At 42.0% G+C, this 11,090-nt stretch overlaps 1 protein-coding gene across 1 annotated transcript; it reads right to left on the bottom strand.

Moving 5' to 3' along the window:
• Window positions 1–5,449: 5,449 nt before the first annotated feature.
• tob2 (transducer of ERBB2, 2) lies at window positions 5,450–9,861 on the bottom strand. The gene is made up of 2 exons (XM_080446901.1): window positions 9,672–9,861; window positions 5,450–7,930 (listed from the first exon to the last, which is right to left on the bottom strand). The coding sequence occupies exon 2, from the start codon at window positions 7,687–7,689 to the stop codon at window positions 6,448–6,450; it is 1,242 nt and encodes a 413-aa protein (XP_080303027.1). The 5' UTR covers window positions 7,690–7,930; window positions 9,672–9,861; the 3' UTR covers window positions 5,450–6,447.
• Between the last annotated feature and the right edge of the window lie 1,229 nt (window positions 9,862–11,090).

Genomic DNA, 11,090 nt, shown 5'->3' with positions numbered 1-11,090 from the left:
TGCTGCATGAAAACACAGTAAAATTGTCTTTTTCTTTTCTTTTTCTGAATATTTTACACCAAGTGTACTTACTGTCTTTAAAAGTCACACTGAAACAGTTGACATTGAAATTAATATGTTACCGGATGGATAGATTGATGGCACCCCTTTACACATCTGTGCCAACATTAGCAAAATATATTTTCTAGACATACAACTACTTTTGTTAATGACTTGCGTTGTAGCGCCACCTCATGCATCATGCAGTCAGTGTTTGACCTTGGGGCGAACATCAGTTGAAAACAAATGGCTTTGATCACTGTGTTGATTGCTTTTAATTTACTAAAATTCAATCTATATACAAATACACTGGACTTTGTCAGTGCTTCTGTGATGTTACATTATGTTGTTGTTTTTTGTTAGTTTCTGATGGTCCAGACTCCAGTATAAGAGATATTTTTTCAGTGAGGTGGTTTTGCGTTGACATTCAAACTCAAAACATGATTGCGTTATGCTGTTTGTACATACTATATGGCTCATGAATGGAAACTTCTTGTTACTTTCTATCCAAATGTCTTCTGCACAAGACTCATTAAAGGTACTGGTTGGGAGAGCCTATTTGAATACAATAAATCAAGGTCATGTTGATATAACAGCATTTGTAGCAATCACCTTTTTCTACTATTAAAAATACTCTAGAATACATTTTAACTTTTTGTTCGTAAAGGATCAGTTTTATATGACGATGCATTTTGTTGTGATTTCTATTGTCCTACAATACATGTATAGGACAAGTGTGATAGCAGTACCATGTCCTAACTGTATCTTGTATCATGCATATTAAAGTGGAATCTAATGAAACATGAGCTGCTCTGTTGACCTTGCCTGTATCATCGACCAACTGCGGTAGCTCTGGCCAGCACTGATGGGAGGATGGGAGTGATGCTGAGAGAGAGACCCAATGAGAGCAAAAGCGATTGTGTCAAAAAGGGGGTTGGTTTCAGGGGTGGTATCTAGGGTTTGATGGACAAAATAGGAGATGTCCTTGCAGACATACGCACACCCACACCCACACAATGAGATAAAACATGTTTTAATGTTGTTTTGTTGTTTGGTGGCTTACGGTACTTCTCGCTCATGTCCCCTCCCCTCCCTGCCGTGTCCTCCAGCCTCATTAGTATTCTGGTGGAGTCTGAGATGTTACGTAATGATCACATCCACTCACCGGGGAGCAGTGTTGCATAACAGCAGTAGCCTCATAGGATGTGTGTGTGTGGGGGGGGGGGGTAAGGATGGAGAGAGAAAAATGAGGAGAGGGATGGAGGGAGGGAATACCAAGGACGGGAAGAGATGGGGATTCGATTGTTGGTTGGATGGATGGAAGGATGGAGGGGAGAGTGGAGAGTAAGTAGTGATAGAGGTGAGTACATGGGAGAAGGTCGGGTGAAGGAGAATGGGGGGCATGGAGAGGTGGAGTGGACAGAGTAATGGGGCTGAGGCAGTGGGGAGGGGGGGCGAACAGCAGAGAAGACAGAGAGGGTAAAAAATAGGGATGCGATGTGGAGAGTGGAGCGTGAGATAAAGCAAGGCATGTGAGCCAAGGGATGGTGATAGGGAGGGATAGGCTGATAGGATGTGGTGAGTGGGCGATGAAGAGATGGTGGAGAGTTGAGGAAAGCCCAGCAGGGGCCCAGCCATGCATGTTAATGTCAAACCATTACAGGCTACTATAGAAAGCAAGAGCCAAATGCATTCACCTCACAGCGGGGAGCCATAAGCTGCCTACATGACTGCCAGATACAACACAAGCTTAGAGCAGAGACCATTCCAGTAGATGATGAAACATCAGTTAATGTCGACTAGGATCCAGGGTCCAGCTGAAATGGGTGGTGAACAGCCTCAACGGAATTTTGAACTAATGATCAAACTTAACTTAGCTTAATGTAATGACAGGACATTATGCCAACAGCATGGTCACGGTGCATTGTGTTCAACCGCAGCACATTATTAACTGGGTCGGGCATAAAGAATAAGTACTCAAACCAAGTATGGAGTTTACTTTTCAGTGAACCACATTCTTTGATTGCCCTTTCTGAACGATCAGAAGTGCATACCTGTACTCCTGCAGTCTGCACTGCAGACAATGAGGACAAGACAATTAGGGTTATTTTCCATGCGTATTTTTGCCATTCTGTTTTTTTTTTATTACAAACATAAAAAAGAATCTGATACAATAAGAAACTGCAGTAGTAACTCCCCATTCCCACGGGGTAGCACAGAAAACAGGTCATTGCATTTCAGTAGTGAAAGTCAATATACATCTACAGCGTGTACAGGTCGGATACAAAATAGGAAAGAACAGAAAAAACTAAGGAAAAGATAACAAAATACAGGCAGAAAAGAAAGCACTATATTATATTATCATCTGTACTTTATCAGTTATATCCATTGATTCTTAAACATTACATAGAAAATAAACTTCTTTTATAACAACAAAATATTCCAAAGTGCAAAAAAGAGGGAAAAAATAACAAAGAAAAATACATACATAGTACATAATATACTTTAAGCCAAAGACATCAAAATACAAAAATTGCGTTTTCCCACCTCAGTAGTTTTCAATCCTGATTTGAGATGAGCCTGCTTTGAGACTGGATTTACAAAACACCCAAACGTTTTTTGGGTTGCTATCTTGAGAGGATTGCCCAATCAGTTCCATTCACTTTAAAAGTGAAATTCAGTAATTACTAACACTCTGACACAGCAACACAAGGTAGAAGGTCCAAGATGACACTTTGCAGAATGTTCATTGTTTCATTTGTAACTCCAGCGTCACATCCACCTTCAACTAATTTCCCTGGATTTACTTCTAATCTAACGGTTGGTACTTTCATCACCCCCCCATCACCTACTTTGTAGACGGAGGAAATTAAATACAACTCATATCTGCTTACTCTGAGGGGTCTGATAAAATATTGAAGCAATGAACACCACCAGAGGCTGGAGACAATTGGGATGTTTGCATTTGAGAGGAGGGGTGTGTGTGGGGCATTATCTAAAGAGATGGGGAAACAAATAGGCCATCTTTCATCCAGGATTGACTAATTACTGATCACAATCAAAATCAAATTCACAGCACATTCATTGCCTTCATCTTTTCAAACCTGCTTACTGAGGAAAATATATCAGCCTTTGTTTTCAGGGTGAAGAAAGGTAGAAGCCCCTTGGTATATTCATAATTATGGCATTACATTGCACTAGATAAGGGTCAGTATTGGTGTAAGTAAAGACAGTCTGAAATATGGCTATAGTTTCAGGACCACTGGACCAAGGACCATGTGACATGAATGTTAAAATGACATGAATTATAATAAACAAGGGTAGAATGTCAGCAATGAAAACCGGAAGGGGTTTCTGTTGACTCGCCCTCAACCTTTGCGTGGGGCTACAGTTGGAAGCCATCATATCCACAGATGACTGGAAAGATGTATAAGCTTTCTATTCAGTAACAGGAATGACATGGTAAAGACAGAGAGATGAAACCAGGTTAGAGGCACTAATGTATGGCAAAGAAATGTGAAGAGTCAATGGAGGAGAACTTATGACTGAAGAGGCCGAAGGAGTAGTTTAGATACACAAGGACCTAATTTATTTATATATATATTTTTTTTAAATGGAGATGATCTTGGCATTAACATAAATTTAAAATAATGGGATTCTGTTTGTTTTTGGTTTTAAAATATACTCATGTGTGAGAGCAAGGGGCATAGCGTTGTCAAGACTGCCTTGGAAACACAAGACAAGCGACATATAGGCATCTTTATCCTACACCAACCCATTTGTAAACATTCATTTCTGAACCTCTCCAAAAGCCCATCTTGGAAAAAAGGAATACATTTACCCGTCTTTTATTGGACAAATGCTGTACAATGTACCATACACATTCAATACTTTATTCTATACATCTTTATTTTTGTCTCAACTTGCATATATTCATAGTTATTTTCCTGGAAAAATAACCTCAGCACATAAGGAATCTGAACATAAGAACTTTATATATATCTATATATATCCCTAGAGTTATATCATAATCTCTTACTTTTACAAATGTACTTCATAACTCGTTGAAAAACAATATATAGAAAATTGTAAATAAATTACAAACAAATGTAAAAAAGAAAAGAAAAAAAAAGCTAATTTCCCTTACAATAATAACATTTATAAAGAGATATGTGAACCTCCCCACCCATCCCCTTGGAAGAAACAAAACAAGGAATAAAACTTGCATGACTGCATGCATGCAGACATACTGTCACATCGCAATACCAGAGTGAGCACAAGTCAAGGGTCCTCGGGTTAAGCTTATCCAAAGACATTTTACGGGCACAAATCTTGAAAACATTCAGTAAATGAACAAGACTGAGAACAATTTCCGCCACCATCATGAGAGCAACAAAAATACAAATCCATTACATCTTTCAAGACAACTGTAACAAAATGTGCCTTACCATTACCGAGGGCAGAAGGAAGATTAACCTCCCGTGGCTATGGGAGACACGCATGGTCGCGGGAGCCTTAGAATATAAAGTGCTGAATGGCTCATGCTTAAATCGATGCTCCGTCGTAGGATGGTGTCACATGCTGAAAACAGCAGATCTACAAGCTAGGTCTGTTGTTTGCACCAAGCGACACAGACGTACAACAAAGCATAAATCGGGCTTCAAAAGGGCATGGGAGGTATGGGGTTGCCCTACTTCTGTGACTAACCAATCACAAATCACTAGGACACAACAGATTGCCTTGATACCGACAGAAATATGCCAGAGATCAAGACACGTTTTCCTATAAATTGACGATAAAACAAACAACAGTAAGGAGGAACATTCATCATTATAGTCTGAAATACTGCAACTGAGGTGAGGGGGTAAAAAAGGACATTACAACATTAACAGTATGATCCTAGTTTGCTCAGTGGTGGAACAGAGATAATTGCAGGATTTAAAGAGCAAGGGAACAACTCGTGTGAGCCTCCGCCTCACCATAAACATGCAGTAAAAAAAATATCACTATCTAAGCCAATACACGTTGGACGCCAGCAAAAGGTTTAAAATCCTCTGCTTGCCCTCCGTCTCCCCGCTCTCTTTGTTCACCATCTTCACTCTGCCCTCATCTTCCTCCTCCCTGCAGAGTAAGACCTCTCCTTCATAGTCAAAGTCATGCTAAGCCATTTATCAACATCTATACTGCTTAACTGCTGCATCCTCTCCCCTCCCACCCCACCCGTTCACCTTCACACCCTGTTGACTGGGATACTGTGGTGTGTGCGTGTCATTTGTATTGAAGTACATACTTACATGACAGTGTTGTATAAATCAACCATTTCATGTTTCAGATATATTAGTACACAGTTAACACTATGGATCCACGTGCCTCCAGAAAGATCCAGCGACCCCCCCCCCCCCCACACACACACACACACACACACACACACACACAGCGTAATGTCTGTGATTCGTGACACATTACTACATGATTCCCTGAACAACTCAACGCTTGCCTCTTTGCTACTTCCCACTGTGCTCACTTGAAAGCACGTTGTGTGCACATTTCAGCTGACGGGCAACAATTCCTTTTGATACGATGACATGACAACATGTATACAAAACAAAACACTGCATCTCTGCACGTGTGTGCGTCCAAGGCTCAACAGACCCAACATATATAAATAACAAGTCTCTCGATTACAATAAGCCACAACAAAACAAACCAGAGGACTGCACATCAAGCACACACTAAAACCAACTGTAATTTATACATCGTTTGTATGACCGCAGCACATTTTTCACTTGAAGATCAGTGATTTTTGGTGAGTGATATGGTCCTACCAACAAAGTATAAATTAGACTTAAGACAGCACAGCCTCCCTCCATGTATTTGTGGCAACTAGGGCAGAGCAGATTGCAGTGCAGAATGCTGAGCTTTACACAGCCATCCTTCCCTGCAGGACTTGGCTAGGTCCTCTCTCACAGCATGACAGTGCAGTGCAAAATGGAGCTATTATATATATATACTGCTGTACTAACTGGGCCCATTATACTTTAAGTATTAAGGACATCAATCTCTCTCACATCAACATTCAATGCAAAAAAGATTAAAAATAAAGTCTGCAATGGTAGACTAACTCCAAGGTACAAAAGGAACTCAACTCCGCAGACAAAAACAAAAATAAACCAAACCGGAAAGTGTGATATACAGAGGAAGAGAAGGAGACAAGGGTCGGGGGATGAAGAATAGAATATGCAGTGAACAATGTTACAGTTAAGTCTTTGTAGTAAAACTAACCCTAAACTGCTGAATTAGTAGTAAGAACAATTCATTAGAAAAACTGAAAATATTTGGGAGCATCGCCGTCCTATGCTAAACTCCTGCTGCAGCGATGCCATCATCATTTTCATCCTCAGTAAAGGCTTAGTTGGCCAACACAACAGGCTGGAAGGACTGGCTGGGATATTGCAGGTTGTAGCTCCCCAAACCCTCCACAAAGGATGGCTTCTCCATATATGATATTCCACCGTTGCCTCCGATGATGCCTACCCCTGGGGCAGGCGGAGGGCTGGAGAAGGGGTCGAAGGATGGATGCGAGTTGACGGGGTGCTGGTGTGGGGGCTGGAAGGGGCTGGCGTGGGGCGGCATGGGCTGGCTGTCGGCATCGAAGTAAAGGGGGCCTGGTGAACCCGGATACACAAACTCTTTGGCATTGGGGGAGAGCTGGCTGGGGATGGGACCCCCGAGGGAGTGCAAGGACAGGGAGAGGGGCTTGTGCTTCAGCAGCTCCGGAGGGGAGATGGTGGTCGGGGAGCGGGATAGCATTCTCTGGGGAGGGGGCACACCGGCTACTACAGTGGAGCTGCCTGTGGAGCCCGAACTGCCACCCTTCTTCATCTTGGTCGAGCCGAACTTTGTGGCGGCGAAGCTGGCGGTGGTGAAGGTGATGGGTTGCACCGGAGGGCGGGGAGTGGGAAGAGCAGTGGGCGGCAGCTGCTGCTGCTGCTGCGTGGCAAGGTAGGGCAACCCCCCATTAGGAGGCGAGGGGGTGGAAGTGTTGGAGGAGTGGGCAGTGGGGTTGGTGGGAGTGCTGGAGCTTGGGTAGCTGAAGAGCCCCGGGCAGGACTGGGTGGTCAGGGGAGTGGGCGAGCTGGAGAGCGACGGCAGAAGGACCGGAGACACCTGTCCCCCGATCGGCACGAACACCTGAGCTTCTGGGTTGAAGCCAAGAGTCCTGGCCTCCTCCACTTCCATGTCTCCTTTACTGTCACCGTTCACACCCTCAGCCCGTTCCCCTTCTCCCCCGAGGCCAGGAGGGTCCTCAAGGTATAGCACCTTCACAGCACCCTTCTCTCCGATCTGGTAGGAAACCTCATATGGGTCAATCCACACACTGAGCTCTGCAGGGACATTGGCACGGACCTCCTCTGTGTCCAGGCCACTTCTTCTGGCAGCCAGCTCCACCACAGGGTCCCTGGGAGCCCCTAGATGAAGGCAGCGGAAGGCAGAGCCCCTGAGAGGGGACTCAGGGTACCAGTGACCCTCGAAACGGGAAACCAGTATCCGTTCCAGCTCCTCTCCAAACAGGTCAGCTCGACGCCGAGGCAGCTTGTTGTACAGGTAGGAAACTATGAAGTTAAGAGCGACCTTCACTTCCAGATGCATGGTCCAACTGTTCTAACACTGCTAGCAAACAGTTTCAGATCAAGTGTCCAAACAGATGCAATGCAATACCGGTAATAGGGATTCTCTGAATAACTGTTAAGTGCACAGTGATTTTATTATCACGGTAAAGCCATCTTGAAGACAGGATCTCTGATTTGTAGTTTAATTAAGAGTCCATTGGTGCTTTCCTGAGAGGCTGAGGAGAGGTCCAATCGTCTTCAACTGGCTGGTCGGGTCCCAACTGTGAGGGGAAAAAGGAAAAGTCTGTTATAATGTGAGACAGACAGGGACAGACAGACAAAACATAAGCATCAATGAAAAATATCATTGAGCATGATAAAAGAAAATGGCAGGGGCCAGGGCAGATTGTGAGACTGTAGAACACAATTTCCCACGATGCCACACGCGTGACGTCATCACAGCGTGCAATCGTCCTCCACCCCCGCACATAAACAATTCGCTCAAATCCAGTAGGCGACCCTATGCCAGGCAGGTGGGTTTAGTCGACTGATATCACGAAATCTTCTCCAGTACAACAGAATTCGACTAGTACTTAAAATGAAAATGCACAGGTTTTTATCAAAGCACGAATAATGTCAGGACATTATCGACATTTGGGCTACATCATGTTCGTATGAAAAAAAAGGTGACAATTGCAGGGTGAGATGTATTAGACGCGCAGCTGCATGCGTAATAGTCTAAAGTAGGCTAGTTATCAATTTTGCTATATCTATAAACAAATATTCGATGCGCTTTCCCAATGTTTGCCCTCCATACGTTGGGTAGCCTACGTATCAGTTGATTGTAAATAAACGTGACATTTTGACACCAGGATCCGTGGAGCACAAACGGCAATTTTACATAAAAATAAGCAAAAATACATTCCAAATTAAATTGATATTTTGTAGGTGCCAGCTGAATAATTTACATAGTTATATTCATGAAAAATACACAAGATTCAATGTCATTCAATGTCATCAGGCTACAATTTAGACATTTTAAATGCATGCTTGACACGTCTGAAATCTAAAGCATCCACCTCTGATCAGTTGTTGTGCCTTAAAGGAAGACACATTTTCAGCCTCATCTCCCATTTCTTTAAAATCTCATTTAAATAAGCTTACACTCCTATAGATTGAAATGATTTGGGGTGAAAAGTTATGCCTGTATGTTTGCTGGCATCACGGCAGTGCAAGCCCATGGCCGAGGTATGCATTTGTTTACACAGAATCATTACGAGTAGCAGTCCGTATCCATGTATCCGCTTTGTGGCAGCCAGGCTATAAGCTACCCCGTCTCATAACAGTATAGCTGCAAGCCAATTTATGGAAACCCAATGCTCATTGATCTACTCAAATGTAAATGCTAATTTCACTTAAATGCTCATTTTGCAAAAAGATGCAACAGCAGAGGCTATGGCAAAAATAATTACAATACAACTGTTTACAGTTGGAAATAAACCGGTATATGTTTTGCCTATACGCATTTGGGCAGAAAAATAGAGGTGACATAGGCTACAGCAACCTGAGAAAACAGTATTTCTTGTTTAAAAAAATTGTTTTTTTTTAACGAATGTATTAAACGAATTAAGAAGTGAATATTGCAGTCTGGGGGGAAACGACCAGATAAGGAGATGCACTTGACAATGAAAGAGCGTTAATCAATCCTCCTTCAGCTTAAATACCCCTGTAATAAAACAAATAAAGGGTAAAGTAACATTTGACACGATAGCGGTTTACTTTAATTTGGAGTGTCACGTTTTCCAGTATTATTCTCGAAGGAAAAAAAACACATCAGATTCTAAAATGGATGACTGAATCCATTACCGATTCAGCTTTCCCCAACAGTCAGTGCATTTGCCGGTATATATATTTGGTCGATAGTTCTCATAGAATTAACTCAGATCAGCTCCCACTATAAATGCCCTGTGTGCAAATAAAATTGCCGCACGTTCATGGACGTTTAAACTATAAGCTACTTACAATACTGATGTCAAGCGTGAGCACAATTCTTGCGTTTTAAATCCTTGGTGTTATGGTGAATTTCAAGGTGATCTTGCGTGTCATTCACCCACAGGAGCTCGTCGACAGATTGTTTCGCCTTGGGGATGATTTTTTTTATCCCAATGTTTGATGGCAAACGATGTCCCTGTTTCCTCAACTGACAGTTTCCGTGAAATGTCCAGAGAAAACTTTACTGTTTGACAGCCTTGCGTATTTATACAGCTTCACTCGCCCACACCCCCCTGCCGTGACGGTACACAGAGGAACTACTTTCTTGATATTAATCATAACATAGTCTTTCAAATTATTTCTGTGGCCTGATCTTTAATCAAACATAATTTACCATTCAGAGTTTATGTTTGTGTGTCCTCTGGATATATGTATGTGTATAGCCTACTACCACAGCAACAGTTACAAACTATACAAAATAAATAAAAACATTTAAAATATATCACAACGGTGCAGCAAATGTATAGACGTGAGCATGCAAATGTGGGTCCCATATGTTTTAGTTAAATTGTGCTCAAAGTAGTTTAGCAATTCATTTCCTAGATTACTAGAAGGGCTCTAATTTATTTGGCGAAGGGATATTTGTGGTTGCCTGTGGTGGGCGAACCATTGCTAAAAATATAAGCGGTGATAGCAACAGAGTCTCTATTGGTTGAGATGGAGGAGGACCCATGGTTTATTGGGTTGCAGTGCCCATTCAGGCAAGTAAAGAGATATGACAATCAACAGGGGTTATGGGTAATGTCGTTTTTTGGCTAAATATAATGAACTACTGCTGAATTTGAATGAGTTTAAAAGTAACTGATGTTTTACTTCACTTTAAGTGTAGCCCTATAGGCTACCTTGACAGAGCACTTTCAAGTGTCAGTACTTTTAGTAGGTCCTATAATATAACTCAAGAATCAAGGAGATTTTATTTGTCACTAAAACTTTCCACAAAGTTGCCAACCGTGCTTCAACAGCAATGGCAATGGTAATAATAAAAGGCTATAAAAATGTCCAGAGAGGCATTTAAATGTGCAATAAGACATAGCCCTTTTAGCTGTAGAAAACACGTGCCATTTAGCAGAGACCTATGGCACTTATACTATGGCAGAAATAGTAACAGTACTAAAGCAGCAACTTCTATTTCTAGTTGTAGTATACCCTTATGACAGTGCACTATACTTTGGTAAGTTTTAGTTAGGCATCACAGTAGTAAGTGCATTCAAGTCGCAAAAGTGTCAAATAATAATGATAAGTGAATAAGTGTTTTTTAAACTTTTAGAGGGACATTCTTTAACACATTTCATGACGCCATAATATAATGTTATTGATTAGTGTGTGCTCGAAACCTTTTCATTTGTAAATTCCAACACTTTTTAGCCGCATGTCATGTCTTAAACTATA

Source organism: Gymnoscopelus braueri, assembly GCF_963280865.1.
Source record: "Gymnoscopelus braueri genome assembly, chromosome: 13".
Taxonomy (NCBI): Eukaryota; Metazoa; Chordata; class Actinopteri; order Myctophiformes; family Myctophidae; genus Gymnoscopelus; species Gymnoscopelus braueri.
The sequence above is the reverse complement of the archived record's forward strand: the minus strand, read 5'-3'. Positions and strand labels throughout refer to the sequence as shown.